The sequence below is a fragment of the Eriocheir sinensis genome, chromosome 47 (assembly GCF_024679095.1).
Source record: "Eriocheir sinensis breed Jianghai 21 chromosome 47, ASM2467909v1, whole genome shotgun sequence".
Classification (NCBI taxonomy): domain Eukaryota; kingdom Metazoa; phylum Arthropoda; class Malacostraca; order Decapoda; family Varunidae; genus Eriocheir; species Eriocheir sinensis.
The window spans coordinates 6,033,747-6,060,281 of record NC_066555.1 but is presented as its reverse complement, the minus strand read 5'-3'; the positions used below and the strand labels follow the sequence as shown (position 1 = coordinate 6,060,281).

General features: G+C 46.0%; 1 protein-coding gene across 2 annotated transcripts in view; it reads left to right on the top strand.

Annotated features, from left to right (window-relative positions):
* LOC126981302 (serine/threonine-protein phosphatase 6 regulatory ankyrin repeat subunit C-like) overlaps positions 1 to 26,535 on the top strand; it is a 120,228-nt gene that overhangs the window by 45,832 nt on the left and 47,861 nt on the right. For both annotated transcript variants that reach the window (XM_050832232.1, XM_050832231.1), the window contains exon 2: positions 12,589 to 12,690. In XM_050832232.1, coding sequence (XP_050688189.1) covers positions 12,589 to 12,690 — 102 coding nt within the window. The remainder of the gene's footprint in view (positions 1 to 12,588; positions 12,691 to 26,535) is intronic.

Sequence of the window (26,535 nt, the reverse complement as noted above, 5' to 3'; positions counted from 1 at the left end):
TCTTTCGTCAGTGGCGCGGCGTGGGTAGGCAGTGGGGTGCATGGAGCTCATATTAACGACCTGAAATCACACTAGGCTCGCGTCATTATAGTCTGTTCACTTAACCCGTCCGCTGCGATTGGCTTGGATTCGGCCTTCACTGGTAGCCTGGTAACATATAGTCTCATCTCTTTCTTTGCCTCTGTGGTGGATAGTGGAGTGTTTCCCATGTGGTATTAGTGTGCTGGATATCCCCTCCCAAGGTGCAGGACTTTACATTTTTCTTCATTGAATTGTAGCAGCCACTTTTTGTTCCACTCCTGTAGTTTGGTGAGGTCTTCTGGTAGGAAATCCGCAGTCAAGGGGTTAAGTCTGACCCAAGCTGACAACATAAACCTATGCGTGTTCGTAAGCACAGTTCAGATTAGCAGAAAGTGTTGCGTGAGATAAGCACAAACAGAGGTTAAAGAAAGCTTGGAAGCCATAGCAGTAGCCAATCAGCACTCAGCTTGCAAACACGCTTAGGTTTATGTTGTCAGCTTGGGTCGGACTTACGTGAACAGACTTTAGCGGTGTGTCTCAGGGATCGCTTTTGGGTCAGTAATTGCTGATCATTAGCCCCTTGACTGCGGATTTCCTACCAGAAGACATCACCAAGCTACAGGAACGGAGCAAAAAGTGGCTGCTACAATTCAATGAAGAAAAATGTAAAGTCATGCACATTGGGAGGGGATATCCAGCACACCAATACCACATGGGAAACACTCCACTATCCACCACAGAGGCAGAGAAAGACCTGGGATTATAAGTTACCAGGCTACCAGTGAAAGCCAAATCCGTGCCAATCGCAGCGGACGGGTTAATACATTGTTTTACCTTACCTTTCCTAACCTTTACCTTACATATCCTTACCTTACCTTGCCTTGTTGATGATGACTACGATATAATAAGGTATCAGGACACCTCTTCTCACGTAATTAACTGCTCTTTCGGCCACCTCTTCGGATTCTTTACAGGAACAGCGAGTAGCGGGCTTTTTTTTATTGTTTCCTTTTTTTGTGCCCTTGAGCTGTCTCCTTTGCTGTAAAAAAAAAAATAGACTGTTTTGAGCAGGTTTATCGACAGGCTAAGTCAGTTAATTAAGTCAAACAATGAGGCTTTAGTTAATGGGGAAACTGAACAGACTATTTGGATCAATTACACATTGGATAATATTGCAAGTAAGCTCCGACTTCGTTCCGGTATAGCAAATTCGCCGGGAGCAGAACCAACAGAGTATGAACATTTAAATCAAAAGGCGTTAATAACCAGCGATCAGTTACGCTATTCAGTTCTGGTGCTGCCATTAGAGGACGGATATAGAGCACTTAGAATCTTTTTTTTTTTACAACAAAGGAGACAGCTCAAGGGCACACACACAAAAAAGGAAACAATAATAAAAAAAAGCCCGCTACTCGCTGCTCCTAATAAGAATCCAAAGAGGTGGCCGGAAGAGAGGCGGAGAAGAGAATAATGACAAGAAAACACATCCTGGGATTAAAAAAAACTTACCGCAGAGAAAATGAGTAAGTTTAATTTGTATCCGTGGTGACATGATACGAGGCTTCAAGGGGATGGAGGGGCGCGGCAATGACAAAGCACATATTCGTTAAGGGATGACGACCCGCGACAGTGAGCGAGATTGTGTCACTCTGGATGATGAATGACGGCGTGAATGAAGTAATGGGAAGAGTGAGTGACAGAGTGAGAGCTTGGGGTGCCGCCGGGGACAATCTAAATTCATAAAACATAAATTTCAAGAGACTATTAACCCGTCCGCTGCGATTGGCACGGATTTCGCCTTCACTGGTAGCCTGGTAACATATACTCCCAGGTCTTTCTCTGCCTCTGTGGTGGATAGTGGCGTGTTTCCCATGTGGTATTGGTGTGCTGGATATCCCCTCCCAAGGTGCATGACTTTACATTTTTCTTCATTGAATTGTAGCAGCCACTTTTTGTTCCATTCTTGTAGCTTGGTGTACTCTTCTTGTAGGAAATTCGCAGTCAAGGGGTTAAGTAATTCTCATAACGCTGATACGAACTATTAACCTCATCGAAAAGGCAAAAGAAAATGAACACGACAGGAGATATTAACACATGAAAAGTTATTGATACGGAGAGATAAGAAAGATAGGAGACTCGTAGACAGAAATTCCTGGGTAAAGTGAGACTGATTAAACGTGGGAGCGAAATTGAGGTCTAAGGAATGTCGTTCTATTAAGCACCGTCTCTAGTGAACGTCAACGAGATAACATTTAAAATTTGCCATGGTCTCTTTTAGGTTTTTGGACATTTTAGCGATCATTTCTATTCTTTTTTTATCCTGTTTGCAGCGGAGCGAGTTCACGTGAATCCCCTTGCCATCCCTCACCGGGCAGTGTAAGAGCCGTATTTTCAGACACCATCACTTCTCACATCAACTATTTCTAAAGGTCAAAGAGGGGGTCAATCGGGTTTTCATGCGTGTTTTTCAAGGTTCATGGTACAGAAGAAGGGTCAAACTACCACCAGGGTCATAAAACTACCCCTGGAAAGGCCTACAGCTCCTACGAAAGCCATGTCAAATATGTGAACTTGGGCGACGAAATGTTTTAAAATACGACCCCAAGTCCGCTCTGAGGCCCCCCGAAGCCATCCCTCATCCACGCCCCGTATCATTAGGCATGTCATTGTCTCATTACGGCCCTTGTTCTCCTCCACCGTCATCATCATCATCATCATCAACGCCGCCTTCGTCTTGCCCTTTCTGTTTCCTATTTTCGTTTTTTTCTTGTTGTTTTTCTTTTTGTTATTATTTTCTTCTTTTTCTTTTCTTTCTTTCTTCTTCTTCTTCTTCTTCTTCTTTTCTTTTTCTTCTTCTTCCTAATCTTCTTCTTCTTCATGTATCTTATAAATATTAAATAATGTAATTGTTTATCACTATTACTATTACCATTACTATTATTTTTTATTACTATTATCATTATTATATTATATTATCATCACTATTACATTATTATCACAAAACTTCTGTGTCGAATTCCTTTAGCCCATTTCCTATTACAAAATCCAGACATCGGGGCCGCCAGTAACGGGGCAGAGGGATGGAACGGAGATGTGTGGCAGCGACGGTACGCGATTAGGAGGGCATTAATAATTGGCGGACCTTTTGAGTGTGTGTATGTGTGTGTGTGTGTGTGTGTGTGTGTGTGTGTGTTACCGCTCCGCAGGCCACACACTCTAACAAGAACGCAGGCTCTATTTGGAAGCACAGAAGTTACCGCCGGGGAAACTTGGCTTAACTTGAGGTGTTTTCTGCCGCAAACATCCGCCCGCTATCCCTCCCCTCCTCTCGCTCTCTCCTTCCCGCCCACCGCCCCACCCTCCCGTACGCCGCTTCTCCCTCCCGCCCGCCCGCCGCCACCACGCTGCAAAGTAGGATGGGGATGGGGAGGGATGCGATGTTGAAAAAGGGAGTGTAATGTGAAAGTGGGCACTGCGTCGCCGTAGAGTTATTATTACCGCGGATGGGCTTGTTGTTGTTGTTGTTGTTGTTGTTGTTGTTGTTGCTTCTTTTATTTATCACCATCACAAAACCAGATCTCGTGAATATTTTTCTTATTTAAGGGAAGCGAGACTCTTTTTCGTACGTGTTTCAACTTAGAAAATTTACTATGCCACTAAATTTAACAAACACACTTCCTCATCAAGAAAAATGGCAGAAGAACAAAATTTCAGCCGAAACTACAGTAATGCGAAAGAAAAAGAGCCGCTTCAAACAGCTTCTATTATATGTGCGTGTGTTTTCTGCTAAATGAGGTGCTATCTTTCTAAGTATTCCGCCATGCAACAGCTTCTAGCATACGTGTGTCTGTGTAACGCTAACGATGGAGTTATCTTTCCAATTATGTCTAAATATAACTGTTGCCGACAAGTTACCCGGAAAATTACTCATACTCCCGGAAGAAGAGTGAGGAATTAGGAAGCAACAGGAGAGAGTGTTTAGGAAAGGCGAGATAAAGAGCCGTGAAGGCCCCGCGCCAGACGTGTTGCTGCCAGGCGGTGACTCAGGGGCCGCGGGGATGTAGCATGTATGTATCATGTGTATAGAGATATGTGGAATGTATCATGTAGTTGCTGCTCAGTTCGGCGTCAGTGTTGAGGCGAGGTCAAGCTGTTTGAAGTTAGGGTATCAGGACACCTCTCCTCCCGAAATTGACCTCTCTTTCGGCCACCTCTTTTGATTCTTTTTATTTAGGAGCAGCGAGTAGCGGGCTTTTATTATTATTGTTTCCTTTTTTGTGCCCTTGAGCTGTCTCCTTTCTTGTAAAAAAAATAATAAGAGGGCATCCAGGGGTCTCATGCATTTCACACATTATATTAGAGACATGAGATCTGTACGCATGTCAACTCCAAGCAGCCTGACCTCGCCTTAGAATTGTGACACCAAACTGGGCAGCAATTCCACCAAACATTCCACACGTCTCTATATATACACGATACCAACATACCACGGCCTTACACGGGGATGGGGCCGCTGAACACCGATGGGATGCCGACTACACCGATGGATAGGTAGGTCAGGGGAAAAACAAGGAATGAAAGATGTTTTAATACAATGTTCACAAGGGGGCCACAGATGCAATAAACATTCCCGTACAAGAGAAACCGAGGCGATCCACATGCTGCTTTGCCGGCCTTGCATAACAGGAGCACAAGGCTGGGTGTGAGGAGTCTTGTTTACAGTGTTCAAAGGAGCAAAAATAGCGTACTGATACTCTTCCGGAAGCTGTTGTTTGTTTGTTTGTTTGTTCAGGTAAACGCGGACTCTGTGACCATAAAAAAAAGTGATCGAAATAAAAACCTTCCCTCATTCACCTAGTACGCTTAATCTTTTTTTTATTTTTTTGCACACACACACACACACACACACACACACACACACACACACACACACACACACACACACACACACACACACACACAAACACATTCTCTCTCTCTCTCTCTCTCTCTCTCTCTCTCTCTCTCTCTCTCTCTCTCTCTCTCTCTCTCTCTCTCTCTCTCTCTCTCTCTCTCTCTCTCTCTCTCTCTCTCTCTCTCTCATCAGTCTTCTAATCAAGGTAAACACTCTCCCTTTGTTGCATAGTATGGCTCTCATGACATCACCTTCACCTTCCTCACCTGAGTCAGCTAAGTGAAGGTCTTGAAGGCTCTACCTGTCCCGGCTATACTCGCTTTAGTGCCTTGCCGGGAACGCAGTTAACGGGACTAATGGATGTGTCGCTTCTTAGGGCTCAGGTGACCTCGCTCCCCTTCATAACTAGCGAGTAAGTCCGTCATTTTCCTGCTTCTCTACAGTTTTGGTACTTGCGAAGTTGGGTGTGGACAGTGCTCGGGTAGGAAAGAGTCAATGTTCGATGGTGCTGGGTTACAAGAGAGAGAGAGAGAGAGAGAGAGAGAGAGAATGAAATAAAGAAGTTGGTCTATTTTCAGAGTATCCTATTACGAAATCAGTGTGTCCCTGGCATTCTAAAATTGGCTAATTGTTACTGATGGCGTGTCAAGAGAAAGAGTGCATGAAATAAAGAAGTTTCTGTATTTCCAGAGTACACTATAACGATATCTGACTGTCCTTAGCATTCTAAAAAATAAGGGTAATTGTTACTTTTCCTGTGTCAGCAAAGGTTAACGATCGTATTAGATTATTAGAAGCTCTCCCTGTATAAGATTAGTTCCTATAATATCAGTTTGACAGACCTAGTTCCCTATGACCATTCTATGAACAAATATCCATTCTAAAAAAATAAGGGTAATTGTTACTTTCCCTGTGTCAGCAAAAGTTAACGATCGTATTAGAAGCTCTTCCTGTATAAGATTAGTTCCTATAATATCAGTTTGACAGACCTAGTTCCCTATGAGCATTCTATGACCCACTCTTGGTGATTAAGACTGCATTCAAACTATCCAATCTAAAAAAATAAGGGTAACTGTTTTACTTTTCCTGTGTCAGCAAAAGTTAACGATCGTATTAGAAGATCTCCCTGTATAAGATTAGTTCGTATAATATCAGTTTGACAGACCTAGTTCCCTATGAGCATTCTATGAACAAATATCCATTCTAAAAAAATAAGGGTAATTATTACTTTTCCTGTGTCAGCAAAAGTTAACGATCGTATTAGAAGCTCTCCCTGTATAAGATTAGTTCGTATTAAATCAGTTTGACAGACCTAGTTCCCTATGAGCATTCTCTGACAAACTCTTGGTGATTAAGACTGCATTCAAACTATCCAATCTAAGAAAATAAGGGTAACTGTTTTACTTTTCCTGTGTCAGCAAAAGTTAACGATCGTATTAGAAGCTCTTCCTGTATAAAATTAGTTCCTATAATATTAGTTTGACAGACCTAGTTCCCTTTGAGCATTCTGTGAACCACTTGCTGATTAAGGCTGCATTCAAACTATCCATATACATATACTCTTGTAGTAACACCAATATGCCCGAGAGAAAAGTAAGTGGAAGCAAAGTATGTTGAACTCAGTGAAGGCGAAAAACAGTTCAGAAGTTGCCGTTGATTTCTGAGGTGGTAACAGCTGATATCTCTTAGTAACAAAGGGCTAGAACCGAAACAACTTCATGATAACTTTCTTTACTACAGTCTGACTTCCAAGTAACACGAATATTGGTTAACTAACGCACCGAACTAGTCACAAGCGGTATGGGGCAGACGCTGAGACTTGTCGGGGCGAGAGGCGTGTCTTGGTAACATGCCAGGCTGCCAACACTGTGACGCTTCGGTGAGAGCCTGGAGGAGACGGGTGGAGGGCAGCGTTGCCATATTATCGTACTCAAAACATCGCATTCATCAGTTCCAGGGCCCAAAACTTTCGTAGGCACACAGATAACGCGATTCTAGTTAAAGTTATCGTTAAAAGCGTTACTTGTTGGTGTTTGTTTCCGAAAGCTGTGAATCGAAAACCGAAAAATACGACGTGCTGAGTGGCTGAGTACGATAATTTTGTAACGCTGGTGGAGGGTCGGAGATGGGCGTGGTGCGGCAAGACTCGGGTGTCGCGTGGATTGACCCTGACATCTAATACTATAGAGGAAACACGCCGCCTGAGCCTCCTCCTCCTCCTCGCCTCCTCCTCCATCTCGCCGCCGCTCCAAGACACACGATTATACAGTCCACACGGATGGCCCAGACGGAGAGACCTTCCTCGTGATTTTACTGAATGCTCATGAGACACTGCTGTTCCTCGCCTCGGACATCAAGCGGGTAAAAGTTTTGTTATGCTTCTAATGAAAGGGCACCGGCGTCTCTTCCCCAGTAGTAATAACACATGCATTTACCTCCAAACAAGAGGCTGCACACATATCAAGGGCGTCTTTACCGAGCTCCGTGCGTCCCCGCTATTAAAGAGTCGTAAACCTTCTGCTTACTCGAGCCCATAAACAAGGGGCGGCGGGGAGAAAGGGATCCAAGCGCAAGAAGAGAATCTACGACGCATCGGGGGAAGGTTCCGGGGCTAGCGTGACCACGAGGAGAGTCATGACGCGGAGACAGGCGACGGGAAGCGAGCACAGATTATGGACGGCAAGGAGAGGAGGGAAAGGGAGAGAAGGAAGGGATAGCCGGGAGAGAAGGAAAGGAGAGGCAAGGGAGGAGGAGGGAGAAGACGAAGAGAAGAAGGAGAAGCAGGAGAGAAGGGAGAGGAGACAGGGAAGGTAAGAGGGGAGGAGAGGGGGAGAGGAGGAAGGGATAGCCGGGAGAGAAGGAAAGGAGAGGCAGGGGAGGAGAAGGGAGAGGAAACGGGATAGGTAAGAGAGGAGAGAGGTAAGGAGGGGTGTGAAAGGGGGAGCAAAAGAGAGGAGACAGAAAGGATGGACACAAATTATAGAGGAGGGGAAGCAAAGGAAGAAGAAAGTAGACGACGAAAATGAAGTAAGAAAACGAGGAATACCCAAAACGAAAGAAGAAGCAGATAATAAGAGGAGAGGGAAGAGTTACTATGATGAGTTAGACGGACGAGGACGAAAATAGGGTATGATGAGAGAGAGATAAATGGACAGAAGCTTCCGATGATTAATGACGCCGGAAGGGAAAATAAACAAGAGATATGAAGCGAAGATTGAAAGGGCAAAGGGAGGAGATGGAAAAGATAAACAAAACTGACCTAAGACAAAGAAGAATCACAGGAAAGAAGATGCAGATTATAAAACGAAGAAGAGCGAACAAAAGAAGAACGGAAGATAAAAAAAATAATAGAGGTGAACTAATTAAAAGATAAGACCACAAAAAAGAAGATGCTGATTATGAAGTGAAGAAGAGCGAACAAAAGAAGAACGGAAGATGAAAAAATTTAGAGGTGAACTATTAAAAAGATAAGAAAGAAACGATAAGAAGGAAGATGGAGATTATAAAGCGAAGAGGAGCAAGCAAACTAAGATAAAGAGAAGAATCAGATGAAAGAGAAGAGAAAGAGAAGCGAATATACAAAAGAGGCAGAAGAAGATAGAAAAGATGAAGAGAGGTAAACTATTGTGAAGGAAAGTATCAGGGGAAAGAAGATTATCAAAAGAGTAGGAGTGAGCGAAGTTAAAGTAAAAGAAAATATAGAGAAGAATCAGAGGAAAGAGGATATAGATTCGAAAGAGAAGAGAAGCGAATATACAAAAGAGGGAGAAGAACATAGAAAAGATGAAGAGAGGTAGACTATTGTAGAGGGAAGGATCAGGGGAAAGAAGATTATCAAAGGAATAGGAGTGAGCGAAGTTAAAGAAAAGGAAAATACCGATAGAGATTAACCGCAAGAAAGAAACAGCCTGAAAGAAAAGAAGGAAAGGGATCATTATTTCGGACTCTGATCGTATTAAGGAAATCAAAACTTTGCCTTGAGCCCCAAAGAAAAAATTAATCTAGATGAAGGGGAAAAAAAACGGAGAGACAGGATACGAGATTATATTCGTAAAAGGAAAAAAAGATTCTGTCAGCGCGAGGGAAAAAAGCGATGATAAACGAGGTTAGCGAGGAAAGGGAAGGGAGAGGAACAAAGCTCGATCCCAGACTCCGAGAATAGAACAAACGTGAGGAGAAAAAGTTTGCGCGTAATGAAACCGGAAATAAAAAGATGAACGTTTTTATTTGAGAGAGAGAGAGAGAGAGAGAGAGAGAGAGAGAGAGAGAGAGAGAGAGAGAGAGAGAGAGAGAGAGAGAGAGAGAGAGAGAGAGAGAGAGAGATACAGACAAACAGACAGACAGACAGAAATACAGACAAACAGACAGACAGACAGAAATACAGACAAACAGACAGACAGAGACGGGTGGCTCAAAACTACCTACATACTGTCCTGAAGACTACCTATCAGCCTGGACTCTAGCGAAACTCTCTATGGAGGAGCAAATATGAGTTCCAGGGCAGTATGAGTCAAGCAAGATGGCGCCACTATAAACACTTGCCTGCACCACGAACGGGATGAGACTGACCAGCTGGACCCATCAAGAAAGACCTCAAGTGCTACAGGCTGAACATAAAAAAAACAAAAGAAAGAAAAAAGAGACAGACAGACAGATAGACAGAGACATATAGACAGATAAAGAGAGAAAGCAAGAAAAAGACAAAAGCACTAAGAAAAGACAGCAGCCAACCACGCGGGAAGAAAAAGAAAAGAAGAAAAGAACAGGAGACCGGGTGAGTGAATGAGTGAGTCAGGCAAGTAATTATACCCCGGCCTGACTCAACCCTTCAGTATTAGCCCACCCCAAGCGCCTCTCCCAGACTCCGAGGGGCGCTCCGAGGGTCGGCAGCGTGCGTCTCCATCAGGCCTTAAACGCTGGCCATCACGCGGCACGAGGAGGGGCCGACACTCCCTGCAGCCCTGCGTCACGGCGCCTCTCCCAGGGGTGCACGGGACCTGATTCCTGACCGCTGCGACGATGAATGAAGGGCCGGCACGGGGAGGGGAGGAGAAAGTTAAATGGAGAGGGAAAGACTGTGTGTGATAAGTAGGTGGATAGATAGATAGATGGATAGATGGATTAATGGATAGATAGATAGGCAGGTAGTGTGGTAGTGATAGTTGGATGGATAGAGATGGAAAAAGAGATACTGTGTGTAATAAGAAGTTATATACAGACAGAGATAGATACAAAGGGAGTGTGAAGTAGATAGATAGAGAATGAGAGAGAGAGAGAGAGAGAGAGAGAGAGAGAGAGAGAGAGAGAGAGAGAGAGAGAGAGAGAGAGAGAGAGAGAGAGAGAGAGAGAGAGAGAGAGAGAGAGAGAGAGAGAGAGAGAGAGAGAGATAGGAAGGGAGAGAGTGTATGTGTGAGTGTAGGTGTACGTGTGTGTGTGTGTGTGTGTGTGTGTGTGTGTGTGTGTGTGTGTGTGTGTCTTATTACTCAACTCAGCAACACTTAATCTTCCTTCCAATAGCTTGCCAACGCACAAAATTAGGCTCGCGTCGTGAATGAACCGAAAGGAGAGTAAACCGTTTAAACCTCCACTCTGCTTACACCTTCAAACTAATTAGTAAGGTAGGAAAGAGGGAGGGGGGGGGGGGAGGAAGGAAGGAGGCGGTGAATCAGGGATGAATCACGGCATGCGTCGACTGTTTCTCCTTAACTCACCTGCGCGTTCTAGGTATTATGTTATTTTTATTACTATATAAGGCGAGTTAGGTAGAGAGGGAGAGGATTGCCGACACTATGGTTGGTATTTCAAGACACTTTTGCTCCTCACATCACCTATTTCTAAAGGTCAAAGAGGGGGTCAGTCGTGTTCTAATGAGTGTTTCTTCAGGTTCACGGTACAGAGGAAGGGTCACACTACCACTGCAGTCATAAAACTACCCCTGGATATGCCCACCACTCATACGAAAGCCTTGTCAAATATGTGTTCTTGGGCGGCGAAATGGCATAATGCGACCCTATAAGTTGCCTTTTCAGCATCCCCTAAACACCTGAGACACCGAGGAAGAATATGAAAGTGAAAGCGATGAGAGAGAAGGAGAAAGAAATGAGTTTAGAAGATTATAGGAATGGGAGGACAGAGAGGTTGGGTAATAGATATCTTAAAACACACAGCAAACAAACAAACATGAATAGACTGAGTAAAAACAACTACTTTAACAACATCAGACAATTTTCTTTTTATACAAGTGTTTTTTTTTTTTTTTTTTTTTTTTACAGCGTCTAATGGGCTTTTTTTTTTTGCTGTTGTTGTTGTTGTTGCTGTCGTTTTCTCCCTTAAGCTGCCTCCCTTGCTGTATAATGGAAAAACTCAGCCATAAATCTAGCTTGTCGGTCATCAATGGGAAAACAAAATTTAAATGCCAGACGATTATCAAGAAGACATAATTGCACCACTTCTGTGACCACGAATACGTCTGACTTCAGTTGCTATTCTTATCCTTACCTGCATCCGTTGTGTCTCATTTCCCCATCATTAGAGGCCATTCACTAACTCGTGAGATTATTCTAATTAAACCCGGGTTCAGTTTATGACCCCAATTGTGTGACGGTGATTGATTATCAGCAAAGAACACGAGCCATTACGTCGATGAGACTCGCTGTGAGTGATTAATTACGGGCAGGTGAGGGCACGGCAGGTGTGCTCCCGGAGAGTGGCGAGCAGCGCGGCGGCCAGACAGGTGTTGGCAGGCCGTGGCGGTGACGATGAGCAGGTGCACTGAGTCATCATGATGATCTCGTCCGTTAAACGTTCTGGTATGCAAGGGTCAGTTTGATCACTACTATGTATTGAACAGAACATTATGAAAATTTGTAGGGTGGGCCCCAGGTGGAAATTTACGGTTGTCGTCTAAGATGGAAAAGGGAAATACAATAGATGACAAGATTTGTGACATCATGGACATTTTTTTTTTCTTTTTTGCCTGTTTGCTTTCTTGAAATGGATTGTTGGTCGGCCCCAGCCCGTAAGTGACGCAAGCTAGAGTTTTATAGTGGCGCCATTCTTGCTTGGCTCATGCTGTCCCCCAGAGCTCTATTTGATCATCTTTAGAGAGATTCACTAGAGTGGATTGATAGGTAGCCACTCATCAATGAATATAAATTGTTAACTGGCAGCAGCGGGCGGGACTTTAACCCGGATCCTCCAGGCCCCGCGCCCGAACGCTGCCCACTCGTCCACCGCGTCCCAAGTATCAGCAGCCAAGTAGAGTTTCCAAGGTTGAAACACTCGGGCTTGGGCTGGGATGTGTCACGGGCACGAATAAGATATTTGTTTATTATTATTGGGTGTGATTTACTGTCTTCATATGTTCATTTTGCAAGTTTGACGTGTGGTGCAGCAGCTGTGTACTTTGTCAAGTTTACGAATTCCGCAAAACTCTCTTCGATAGGGACAAATTTATATTTTGTTTATGACATAGACCAAGATACGGAAGGCAAAATAACTTACATTATTGATTTTAGGTTACATAACTATTAACGTAGAGTTTCATAACCTCAAATTGTAAGGCAAGTGAGTCATTGATACATAATGACGAAACCTAACTGGAATTTTACTTCCAACTGAATCAGATGAAAACTTAATGTTGTGTCCCTAACAGTGTTTGTTCCTCCTTGCAGACGACGGGCTACACGCCGCTCATGTACGCCGCCCGGGAGAACAAGCCGGCCTTCGTGGACCGGCTGGCTGACCTCGGCTGTAACCCCAACGACAAGAACAAGGTAAGTGGCGGCGGCGCGATAAGGAGAGATAAAGGTAATCCGCGGGACCCGACAACGTAAACACCAATTCTCGAAATGTCATTTTTTGTTCAGACACTTGAAGAGGACATGATGATTAGAGTTGGACCATGTATGTGAGAGTGTTGCGTTACTTCTGTCAAACTTAAGACTTATGTTACTATACACACACACACAAAAAAAAAAAAATAAATAAATAAACAAACAAACTAACAAACACACAAAAAGACTACCTCTCATTGGAATAACTTACTCTACTATTACGTGGAACTACAATGATTTGAAATTACATTAACAGTATTACATTTTTGGTCTATTAATTACGACAAACAGCCGATGCAGAAAGTGACAAATGCGCAAGATAAGCCAGGAATAGTATCATAAAGTTGAAGAGATAATTACCTATCAAAAACTACTTTACCGCACAAACCACAAACTAAATTAATGGAATTACAATCGTATATCGAAGTTTGTGTTTACCAAATGTTTAACGTCCACAACAGCAGTTTCATCTGTTTATTTTGTTATCACCTCCAAGCTATTTTCTTATTGCAGCTTATTTTCATCCATAATAGTAACGGTGTGCCCTGCTCTTTTGTTTGAATAAGTATACTCTTCTTTGACCTTTGACCCTGAGATCACTAACCATGAGACCAGTCACCGCGCATCCGCCAGAAACTGAGGTCAGGGGAGACAGGGAACCACAACCATCATTAGTAGGAGCTGCAACATCATCATCAGCAGCAGCAGCAACATCTCCCTAATAGTTCAGCGGATCCTATTTTTCCGCGACCACCGATTGAAACATTTCGTTGAGCCTCGGGTCGGGCCGTAGGGCGATACGCTGATCTCTGCGTCATGGCCACGTGTAAGAACTTGTACCCTGAGCAGCCCCGGGCATTAAAAAGTGATCAGCCTGGTGAGGGACAGCGTAATGGCCGCGTTGATTATTCCCGCGACGATGCATAAAAAATCCGCAATCAATCCTTCATTTCTATCCGCCGAAGAAAGGAAAGTAATCTGGCCGCGCTTCACCGAGCCGCGGGAGAAGGTTCCTTATCCGCGGCGGGCACAGGGAGGCGCGTCAGGCCCTCGCGTTGGTTATTCCCGCGACGATGCATAAAAAATCCGCAATCAATCCTTCATTTCTATCCGCCGAAGAAAGGAAAGTAATCTGGCCGTGCTTCACCGAGCTGCGGGAGAAGGTTCCTTATCCGCGGCGGGCACAGGGAGGCGCGTCAGGCCCTCGCGTGCGTGGCTGACGTTTCCTCTAATTGACTCTGATAATAAAAAAACGTAAGGCTGTAAGAAAAACATATGCGTCCATCCGCAAGTTCCGCCTGACTGAGGGGAGGCAAGTCCTGTTCATCAGCGGCTCAGACACAAAAACGATACATCACGTGAGCCTCGGGTTGCCGGAGCCTCAAGGACACTCCAGCCAACACTCCGCCACCAAACGACTCCACCAATTTCCCGGCCAAAACCTCCTCACCGATTTCATGACATCAAAACCTTCTGATCCGCAGCTCGCAAAACGACGTCAAATCGTGAGACTCTGGAACCCGATCTTGATGACAAAAAATATATACCCGTGCCTAAAGGTTAGATTATCGGATCAACAAACAATAGTGTCCCTGTTTTGTAGGAAGCAGTTCAAGGACAAAAATAAACAAAAATACAAAAGAGCGCTACATGCTGCTTCTGTACATTGCTTGTGGTGTGAGTAGAAATGGTTAATATTAATGTGTAATGCGGTCTTTTATATTGTTTTTTGCCTTGCTTTTTGCCTTTAAACTCCCTCCCTTAAGGCAAAAAAAATACTACTGGATCAGGGTTCAAATCTTCCGTGTGGTGGAAAAATGGCTCATGGTGGATCAGTAAACAGGAGAGAATGTACTGGACCAGGTTCGAATCCTCTGTAAACCCCTCGCTGATGGACGCGTGTATGCCCAACTCTGGCGGAAATACTGTGTCGTTCATTGCCTTAATTGGTACATGGGCTTTGTTTGATGTTTCCGAGTGGATGTGTAATATACTTTTTTTTTCGCTAAATGGTTTGTGTGATATTGGGGTGTGGATCAGTAACATAATTTTCAGTGAGATGACGTTACTAGTATTTTTTGTTGTTTTGTTGTTGTTTTTTGTTGTTTTTTGCTGGTCTCTCCACACTACTGCCCCCCCAACACCACCACCACCACATACCCCCTCCCGTCACCACCAACACCACCACATACCCCCTCCCATCATCACCACCACCATCACCACACAACTATGACTTCCTACCTCATCACCACCATCTACACCACCCACACCACTGACGCCCCTCCCATCACCACCCACACCCACTCTACTGTCACCCATCCCATCATCACCAACACCCTCCTATAACACCCCTCCCTTCCCTTCTCCATTACCACCACCATACGCATCATGACACCCTACCCCATCACCACCACCATCACCATCACCCATATAACCATCATCTCCTTCACCACCATCAAATTCACCCACCTACCGCTTCTCCCACTACCTCCACCATCACCACTACCACCACCACCACCACTACCTCCAGTCCAATACCACCACCACCTACACCACCACCACCAAAACCACCACCACAAACTCGCGGTAATTTCCCTCGCCCTAACTCGCCGTAATCAAAGATGAGCATGATTAACGACGCAGCCGTTCGCTCGTTTGAAGATTAAACGAGTAATTTGGTTAAACGGTCGCCCGCTCGGGAGGCAGGGCACGAGAAGCGAGGCAGGGGGGAGGGAGGCTGGCAGGTGGGGGGAAAGGGAGGGGGGGAAAGAGAGAGCAGGAAGGAAAAAAGGTAGATGGGAGAAAAGGGATGATGCAGGGGGAGGGGGAGGAAGGGAAAGCAGGAAGGGAAGAAAGGGAGCAGAGGAGGAGGTAGGGGAGAGAGGGAGGCTGATAGAGAGGAGGGAGAGGAAGGGGAAGCAGGAAGAGAGAGATAGAAAGAGAGACCAAGAGAGAGAGAGAGGCGGGAAAAGGTAGAGATAGGAAGGAAAAGCAGAAAAAGGAAAGATAGAGGAAGGAAGCAGGGGGTGAGGCAGGGGAGAGGGAGGCTGGCAGAGGCAAAAAGACGAAGGAAAAGTAGGAATGAAAATGCGGATGAAGGAAAATAGAGGAGGAGGAGGAGGAGGAGGGGAAGAAGAATGCAGATAAAAGGCAGGAAACGAAGAAGGAGGTTGGAGAGGACGCAGGAAGAAGAGATTTTAGGACGTGAGTAGAGAGAAGGAGGAAGAGAAGGAGAAGGAGGAGGAGGAGGAGGAGGGAAGAAATAAAAAGAGAAAAGGAAGAAGCGAGGGGAGGATGAACACGCCAGAGGAAGAAAATGACTATAAGAAGGGAGTGAGGAGGAGGAGGAGGAGGAGGAGGAGGGAATAGGAAGAAGAAACACTGACGCGAAGGGAAGATTTAGACCCAGGAAGAAAATGAGTATAAGAAGGAAAAGGAGGAGGAGGAGGGAGGAGGATTGCTTGGCGGGAGGTAGGAAGAAGAAGGGCGGGAAGACGCAAAGGAGAGGGAGGGAGGGGCAGGAAACAAGGGGGTTAGGGGGGGTAAAGGATGCCGGGGGGGGGGGGGTCTCTGCGTTGTCTTAATCACCTTCTTTGATAATCTGCGTAGGTCCGCTTGCATCGACTACCTTCAGGAGCGGGGGGAGGCGGGGAGGGGAGGGGGGACTTGCGTTTTCCCTCGCCCCCCCTTTTTTAATACAGGAGCTTGCGGCTTTTCCTCTGCGGTGCGCGATGCCTAAGACCATTCATTCCCCCCACCTCCCCCCCACCCCACCGCAGCCCACAGTAGGAGGGAGGCGAGGAGGGGTCGTGTGGGGGGGAGGTAAGAGTGTGTGTGTGTGTGTGTGTGTGTGTGTGTGTGTGTGTGTGTGTGTGTGTGGACCATAGTCGGTTATCCATAAGAAACACGTTAATCATCTTCTACTTATCGACATTGTAACTCTCGGCGTCTCCTGTATCTCGCCCTTTTCCTCCTCCTCCTCCTCCTCCTCCTCCTCCTCCTCCACGCCGCAGTACTCAACCAACACCCACACAGTCAAAGAGGAGGAGGAGGAAGAGGAGGAGGGGGAAGAGGGGGAGGATAGGGGCCGATCACACCTGCTTTGCTTATGGTTACGACATGACATCGCGGCTCACTGATAAAAAAAAAATTCATTAGGGAGTTAATACGGCTGACACCTGACGTCCATCGAGTCAGGTGTGTGTGTGTGTGTGTGTGTGTGTGTGTGTGTGTGTGTGTGTGTGTGTGTGTGTGTGTGTGTGTGTGTGTGTGTGTTTATTGCGCGAAGGGGTGACATTCAGAAGCAAAGAGAAAATAGCAACTGTAAGGTGGAGAGAAAGTTCCTAAGACTACTATTTATATAAGGGTGTGAGGGAGGGACCTTGTGTGTGTGTGTGTGTGTGTGTGTACCCTTAAGCCCCTGCGTGTAATGTAATCCCACTCAGCGTCTTACACTTGAGAAAAATGCAAATGGCCACGTCAGCGACCATGTCAGAAAAACTCTACGTAATGGGATACGAATATTACATTTCCACGCGTGAACTTGAAACCGTTGGAACAAAAAAAAAACACTAACACTCACACCAACACAACATTCTCTCCGTATATATAACAACAGGTACACGGCAGACAACTACACTCACACCTACCATAGTTCACCCAAGGCCTCGATAACAACACGCTTCCCATTTTCCAGTCTCGTTTTCTTTTTTACATTTCGTCCGCTGCGATTGGCACAGATTTGGCTTTCACTAGTAGCCTGATAACATATACTCCCAGGTCTTTCTCTGCCTCTTTGGTGGATAGTGGAGTGTTCCCCATGTGGTACTGGTGCAGGACTTTACATTTTTCTTCATTAAATTGTAGCAGCCACTTTTTGTTCCATTCCTGTAGCTTGGTGATGTCTTCTTGTAGGAAATCCGCAGTCAAAGGGTTAAGAGAATGCACCTGTAAACCGTCCCCTCTAACACACCTTCACCCCCGCACTCTATACATCACCTCAGGACCTCGATAACAACACTAGCTTCCTGTTTCCTATTCTTTACTCACCTGTTGGCCCTTCACGCACCCTCACACACACCTGGTGACTAGTAAACCGTCCCCTCTAACACTCCTTCACCCCCGCACTCTATACATCACCTCAGGACTTCGATAACAACACTAGCTTCCTGTTTCCTATTCCTTACTCACCTGTTGGCCCTTCACGCACCCACAAACACACCTGGTGACTAGTAAACCGTTGTCCTCGCTAACATACTTTCACCCACGCACTCTATACATCACCTCAGGACTTCGATAACAACACTAGCTTGCTGTTTTCCAATTGTGTATTCTTACTTACCTTTTTCGCCCTTCACGCACCCTCACACACACCTGGTGACTAGTAAACCGTTGCCCTCGCTAACACACCACCCACGCACTCTATACATCACCCCAGCACTTTCATAACAACACATTTTCCATATTCCATTTTCGTATTCTCATTTACCTTTCGGCCCTTCACTGTAATTAAGAATATGCACCTGGTGGCCGGTAAACCGTTGCCCTCTCTAACACACCACCCACGCACTCTATACATCACCCCAGGACTTCATGACGTCACAAGGATCACATATTCCATTTTCGTATTCTCATTTACCTTTCGGCCCTTCACTGTAATTAAGAATATGCACCTGGTGGCCGGTAAACCCCTCCTGCCAACACACTTTCAACCCACGCACTCTATACCTCACCTCAGGACTTCGATTACGTCACTAGGATCACATATTCCATTCACTCTTCTCATTAACCTTTCGGCCCTTTACTGCAATTAAGAATATGCACCTGGTGGCCGGTAAACCCCTCCTGCCAACACACTTTCACCCACGCATGCAATACCTCACCCCAACGCTTTCATACCGACACAGCACTCCCGTATCCTGTTCTAGTTTACCGTTCGGGCCCTCAAGGTAATAATTATGAGTTTACACCTAGTCCATAAGCCCCTCTTCCCTACCAGCACACCCCACGCCTCGCCTCACCTCACGCCCCTGCATTGATCCGGTTAGTTAGCGTGAGTCCGAGCTAACTAGAGTGACGAGACAGGTAACATAGCGAGCCCCACGTTCCCCTCACACCAGGAGTTAGGTGGAAGGGGTCACTTATGCTTTAGTCACGCCCTTTACGTCACTGCCATTCCTGTGTGATGAAGGTTCGGGGAGGGAGGGGGAGAGTGTTGGGCTGGAGGCGTGGGCGAGGGACGGGGAGTGTCAGGAGGCGTGATGGCGTGCGCTAAGTGAGACGGGTTGGGTGTGCTGGCCTCGAGGGCGGTGGGAGTATTGAAGAACTTTAGGGATTGGACGAGGGCTGTAGCGAGTAGAGCAGCGAGGGGGGAAAAGGTGAATGTTGAAGGGTTTAGATGATTGGTGTGTGTGTGCGTGTGAAAGAGATTGATAGATAGGTGGGTGGACGGACATATTAAATAGATAGATAGATTAAGAGATAGAGAGAGAGAAGAAATAGGTAGAGAAAGAAGGAAAGAGAGCAGTAATAACGCAATGCCGGGGTTGTATACGCATAAAAAGTAAAAGTTCCTTCCGGTAAACATAAAAGTGTCTCACAAGGATAGATAGATAGATAGATGGACGGACATATTAGATAGATAAAAAGATAGAGGAAGAGATAGAGAGAAGAAATAGGTAGAGAAAGATGTAAAGAGAACAATAATAACGCAATGCCGGGGTTGTATACGCATAAAAAGTAAAAGTTCCTTCCGGTAAACATAAAAGTGTCTCACAAAGTTAAGAGTAGCGAAGACTAACGAAGGTCTCAGGAATGCAACGAACTGGGTACACGGAGAGAAGGAAAGTAGAGGAGAAGAACAGGAAAGTGACACACACACACACACACACACACACACACACACACACACACACACACACACACACACACACACACACACACACACACACGAACGAAGAATGAGTTGTAAAAAAAAAAAGCCATAATGAGGGAAAAAACAAAATCTCAGTATCTTCCAGTGGCGAGGGATTTTTTAACAGGGCAGAACGCGACGAATCAAATAGCGAAAGATAACACAGAGACACAATTTAGATAACCATGAGAGGCGACAGACGACTGATAACAACCATCGCTCAAAAAGGTGACACAACGCAGGTGATAAGAGAGAGAGTAAGAGAGAAAAGAGAGAGAGAAGCTTCCATCTAGGTTAGCCGGCTGCGTGAGGCGTGAGGCGGCGGGTGGCGGGAAGAGTGTCAGGGTCAGCTGGGCAAGGAGGGAACGAGCCAGGGAAGGAGGTGAGGGTCAGGGCTGATGGGGCGGTGCTTGTTGCGTGTCATGCCTGCCGCCCAGACCTTGCCGCCGGGCCTCGTAAGTCATGAAGGTGCTGCTGCTGAGTAGGGAGGAGGAGCAGGAGCAGGAGGAGGAGCAAGAGTAGGAAGAGAAGGGAGTAACATGGAGGAGGAGGAGGAGAAGGGGGTGACGGTGGAGGAAGAGGAGGAACTGTAGTATTACTTGCAACAGTTTTATGGGGAGAGGAATTAGAAAAATGACAGGTGGATGAAGGGGAGAGAAAGAACGAGGGGTGGCAGCAGTAGTAGTACTTTTCTTCACGTTTTTGGCCTATGGCGCCGGCAGGCTTTCTTGGTGTGGCACAGGCAAATGTTTATAGTGGTGCCATCTTGCTTGGCTCATGCTGCCCACGGAGCTCATGCTTGATCCTCAATTTAGAGAGATAATCTAGAATACCGGTTGATAGGTGGTCTTCAGGGCAGCATACGGGTAGTCTTAGGCCACTCGACGGTGACTGAAAAATCCCAGCTTGTGGCGGTGAGCGGGACCCGAACCAGCATCCTCTCGGACGCAGCGCCGGTGTGGTGTCATCTACCATCCCGTATCGTAAGACATCCCATCCTGAACTTCGCATCGCGGAACCCAATCTTTACTATCACAGAGTAACTAAGTGAAGCATCTAAGTGTAAAAGAGTAGCAAGGAGGATCTAAAAAGCGATGCAAAGCGGAACAGGTCACAAGAAGAAGAAGAGTGATTGTTGATATCCTAGTTATATAAATACATGCGTCATCATTTGGTTTTATAATAATATAAATAAACTTGGGTGGGACAGATCCGCCAAGCAGTCGACAAAAGACTCGGTACCGTGTCGAAATTCATGTATGTATTCAGGATGGGATGTTTCACGATACTGGTATGTCTCATGACACCACGCCGGCACGCTAACCACTCAACCACCGCCTCCCCACTAGTAGTAGTTGTTGTTATTATTGATGTTTTTTTCTTTTGACAACAAAGGAGACGGCTGTTGTTTTCGCTTTTGTGAAATAATGGTGGTGATAATGAAGGTGGCGATGGTTCTGGCTACAGGAGGAGGAGGAGGAGGAGGAGGAGGAGGAGGAGGAGGAGGGAGAAGAATAAGAAGAAGAGGATATGGAGAAGGAGGAGGAGGAGAAGGAGGAGGAGAAGGAGAAGGAGGAGAAGGAGAAGGAGAAGGAGGAGGAGAAGGAGAAGGAGGAGGAGGAGGAGAAGGAGAAGGAGAAGGAGGAGGAGGAGGAGGAGAAGGAGAAGGAGGAGGAGGAGAAGGAGGAGGAGGAGGAGGAGGAGAAGGAGAAGGAGGAGGAGGAGGGAGAAGAATAAGAAGAAGAGGATATGGAGAAGGAGGAGGAGGAGAAGGAGAAGGAGGAGGAGGAGGAGAAGGAGAAGGAGGAGGAGGAGGGAGAAGAATAATAAGAAGAGGATATGGAGAAGGAGGAGGAGGAGAAGGAGAAGGAGGAGGAGGAGGAGAAGGAGAAGGAGGAGGAGGAGGAGAAGGAGAAGGAGGAGGAGGAGGGAGAAGAATAATAATAAGAGGATATGGAGAAGGAGGAGGATAAACACTAGTTGTAGAAGGAGCAGGAGGGGGGGGGGGTGGGGGGGGTAACAGCATAAGAGGGTTGAGCCAAGAAGTAGAAAAAGAAAGTGTCCGTGAGAACACGTGATCTCATTAGCTGTAAACACCGGCTCGGGTCTGAGGGGCAGCGCGTTAGGGTAGATTAGAGGCGCCTGTTTGTTGGCTGCCCGCGTGCCGTGAGTGAGCACTTCACACCAAGGACGGCGAGCCTCGGGATTACTGGGTACACAGAACCAAATTTGCAAGCTCTCCTTTCTCGTGCGGTGGAATGGGTGCTCAGCGTCCAGCCGCGTCACGTAATGTTTCCAGGGCAACAGGAGACTGAGTGAGACCCTGAAATAATAAGAACGTAAGGAGTTTGCAAGAGGCCGGTTGGTCTGTACAAGGCAGATCCTGTAAGCCTAACCCTATCTAACCTCACTATCCATGAATTTATCCAACCTCTTCTTGAATGTATTTATGGTATTGGCACCACGACATGACTTCCAAGCTTGTTCCATTCATCCTCCACTCTATTAGTGAACCAATTCTTGCCTGTGTCTTTGTTGAATCTGAATTTATCTAACTTAAAACCATTGCTACGTGCCCTGCCTGGCTCTTTTACAACCAAAACCCTATTAACATCCCCTTTATTAAAGCCCTTCATCCATTTATAAACCTCGATTAAGTCTCTTCGTAACCTTCGCAGTTCTAGAGAGTGTGGATTTAAATGCTTCAGTCTATCCTCATAAGGCAAATTTCTCACCCCTTGAATGATTTTTGTCATCCTCGTTTGTACAGATTCTAACATCTTGATATCCATTCTATAGTGGAGTGATCAGAACTGAACCGTATCATCGAGAATCGACGAATGTTACACTTTTTAGTGCCCAGGTGTAGTTATTTTTTGGGTTTTGATAAATCTTAGAACATATTGGCCCACATCTCAAACAGTTCGAGGCTTATACATCCACATTTGGTAAGGCCTTCGTAAAGCTTGTGAGTATTTCCATGGGTTGTTTTATGAGCCTAGTGATAGTTTGATAAGGCTCCTGCACCATGACCGTGAAACACCTCTCATGAGAACCTTTGCGGACTTTGGAAATGTTGGAGCCAAAAGCGTCTGAGAACACGGGTCATTATGTACTGTTACGCGGCCCATAGGTAAGAATGATCCTGTGTCGTATTGGTTTGTACACCCGCCGCGTGAAACATTACTTCTTCTTCTACTTCATACGACCTTAATTTCACTGTGTTGCAGGGTCGGCCGCTCGAGTTGTCTTTCGCCACCTGCTTCTATCCATTGTATCATCTTGCACTCCTAGTATATTCACGTCACACTTTATCACATCTCGCCATCTTATTCTATGTCTTCCGATACTCCTTCTTCCTCTAACCCCCGCCATCATTGCCTTCTTCACTGGTTCATCATCATCTCTCCTTTTCACGTGTCCAAAGTATCTCAGTCGTGCGTGAAACAGTACTGTCCCGCCTCAAAACGTAGCCATCGGTGACGCATAACTGCCGGAAATACTCAGCCGTCTGTCGTGTTGCACCCCCTCGTTTGCGTGTTTCACTGCGGGGCGGGGGGCGGGGCTGCGGGGCCTGAATGCTGCGCGGGGAAAGTACATTCAACCTCAGCAGTCTGGGAACGTTTGTCGGCCCTTAGTTGTACAAAATCCCATAGCTGTATTTCGTTTAACTAGCATTCCGGTCCTCGCACAATGACCCGAGTACCACCCAGGGAAGGTGAGGCACTCTGTATTTCAACCTCATCATCTTCCCCGCCCCGCGAAGGTGAGGTGAACGTGTACTTTCCCTTCTCGTTGTGCAGGCCCCGCAGCCCCGACCCCTCCCTGCAATGCAACACGCAAATGCTAACAATAAGCTGGCAAACAATCCATATACTTACACTATTTTTTTTTTTTATGTTCGCTCACAACATTTTCCTTGATAGTGAATGACTGCTCAAAGTTATCAGGCTCTTAATCTTTTGTTTTAGGTTCCTAACTTTCTATAGCTTTTTAAAACTGTGATCTAAATACGTAGATTTTCAAACGTCCTTCCGCTCGCTGACTTTTCCATGACAGTCGCTGTAAACTAAAGGGGTTATTACACCGGGCAAATTTTCCGTGGATCTTCAGTCAAACCACGATTTCCGCTGGCGTGGTTCTCATTTGTTTCTTGTTATTGCTGCTGATGATGATGGTGAGTAATACCGTCGTCCTTCGGTGAAATCTACCGTAGCTTTGGAAGATCGTGGACACGTCAGAAAACCACGGAAATATGAGAACCACGCCAGCGGAAATCGTGGTTTGACTGAAGATCCACGGAGAATTTGCCCAGTGTAATACCCCCTCTACCAAGTGTTGAAAAGTACTCGGGATTGGTGGATGACAGATGACGCCAAAACTATCAAGAAAAGCAATGCCATGAGTGTTTCCGTGAAGTCTTATTACTTTCATATCCGTATAACCTTCAGAAACCGTCACTTTTTTCTTTATGACTGTTCATGAAAAGTTTTACGACTGTGCCTTTCTTTAACATAAATAAAGAAAATATCTGAATTAATCACGGAAACTCTGATTGATTCTGAAGAACACGATCTTTCCTCTCATTGTATGCCGCAGACAGACACACTAAAATGATTTAAAGGTCAAGGAAACATTCTTAACAATATCTGATGTAATAATAAATAAAACTACATGAAGGTGGCTCTTGCGAACAAAGTGGAAGAAAAAGCACAACACGACAGCACTTCAGTAGTTCATAAGTTTTGCCAAGCGTGAATGATCATAAAGCAACGTGAATGTAAACTCACACACCGGCCTTAAAACGCAAACTTTTCGCTTTCAACCTGTGTTTGCCGGAGGGGAACATCAATACGCTTCTCCAAATTATTCTGCACGGCCTCTCTGTTTTGGAACCTTCACTACACGCTGCCAGTAAGAGCAACGCCAGAGGGCTTTCTTGTTTCCTCTTTTTGTCGTTGTTTCCTTGAGTTGCATGGGGCTTTGTGGTGCAGTGGTTAGCACACTCGGCTCACAATTCGATTCCCGGACGGAGTGGAAAAATTTGGGCGGCTTTTCCGATACCCTACACCCCTGTCCACCCAGCAGTGAATGGGGACCAGGTATTAATCGTGGGTTGTGTCCCGTCTCCTGGGGTCTGTTCCCTTCTATAATTCCTTCCCCTTCTGTCTCTCTCCGGCATATGACCACAGATGTTGCGCCGACTAAACCAAACTTTCTTTTTCCTTGAGCTGCCTCCTTTCTTGTAATAAAAAAGTTTGCTTGCCAGGGAGCTACGGGAAGGTGACCATTCGATTCGCCCAGTGTAGGAAGTCCAGACGCCTCCGTGCTAATTAAACCTAAACGCAGATCGACCCACGTTCCCCACTAGTAGCGGGCGGCACGACATCCCAACCCCGATCGTGTAAAACAAAAGAATAAGAGCTCGGAAAATCTCTGTTTGGCCACGCGGTTATTCCTGGCCCGCCCCATCCCGCGGCCTGCCCTGAAATAGATAATTGCGTCTTACCCGTGATGGAAGGGCGTTGTTAGGGCGGCTCAGAGTGGAAAATGAACATTCTATCGCTGAGTAAGGAATTTTTTAGGGTCTTAAAGCCAAATGAGAAGGCGTGAGGGGCTGGGGACGAGGAAGGAAGCCTGGAACGATTTAAAAGAAACATTGATGTAAGAAACGGCAACTATATGGCATTTTTTTAGGGTTTTAGTGCCAAATGAGAAGGCTGGAAGGACAGGGGGTTAGGAAGGAGGCCTGAAATGACTTAAAAAAACGTGGATATAATAAATGATAATATGTACACGATGCAAACCCTTAGAAAAAGACAAATAAATGAACAGCTCAATAAAAGAATGGGTAAAGAAAACGAAAAAAAAAAGGACAAGTTAATGAACAGGTGAATGTTTAGAATGGATAAAGATCTAAAACCGACGAGCTAATCCCGCGGCATGACCAGTGAAAGACAAACCGTGGGATGTGGAATGAAAGGGAGAGTCCAAAATGATCCCAAGACAGCTCGAACGATGTAGCCACACGCAGTATACGCCTCGCTTACACACACACACACACACATACACACACACACACTAACTAACTAACTAACTAACTAACTAACTAACTAGCATGCTTACGTACTTACTTACTAACACAAACTAACAAACACATACCCCCCCCCACCCCCACCCCGATACACACAGGGTAACAAGAACGCCATCGCTTATTACGCAAACTCATTCCCCGGAGAGCCCCATCAGAGGTCCCACGCGCCCAAGCACTCCCGGGAAGCACCAGCAACAGCGACGGGCACTTGTCACCCCTCCCGAGGCCGCCCGACATGCAACCTCTCCTCTCCCGAAGCTCAGGTGACAGGGGAGCCATCAGGGTGATCGCGATGGGACTCTGTTGACGGGCGGTGCATAGCGGGTTGAGGAGGGCATAGTATCAGATTCTCATTATAACTATTGCGTATTGGAGAGGTGTTGTGTTATGCGCCGAGGTCGTGGGGGGTGTGGGGGGGGTGATATATGTTTCCTGTTTCCTGCACAAGATATCTTCATCACGAGGAGTGGGGTTGAGGGGGAGCCGTTTTAATTATTCAAGTGGAAGTTCGTGTCCATTCACTTAGTTGATGGGAAGTGCATAAGAGAATCCGACATTTTAGACTTTGTGTGAGGGGAGATCACGTTTGCCAGGTCGAGACGATTGCTAGTGGTGTCAGTTCTCTGTGTTGACCTTGCGCCTGATGAGAGAGAACGAAGGAGAGAAGAAGAAGATGTGTTGGAAAAGTGAAGGGGAAGGAGATGCTTTTTTTATATTATTTATATTAGTGGTGATACCAGAACAGTTAACGAGCCTACACCACACAACTGTACACTCC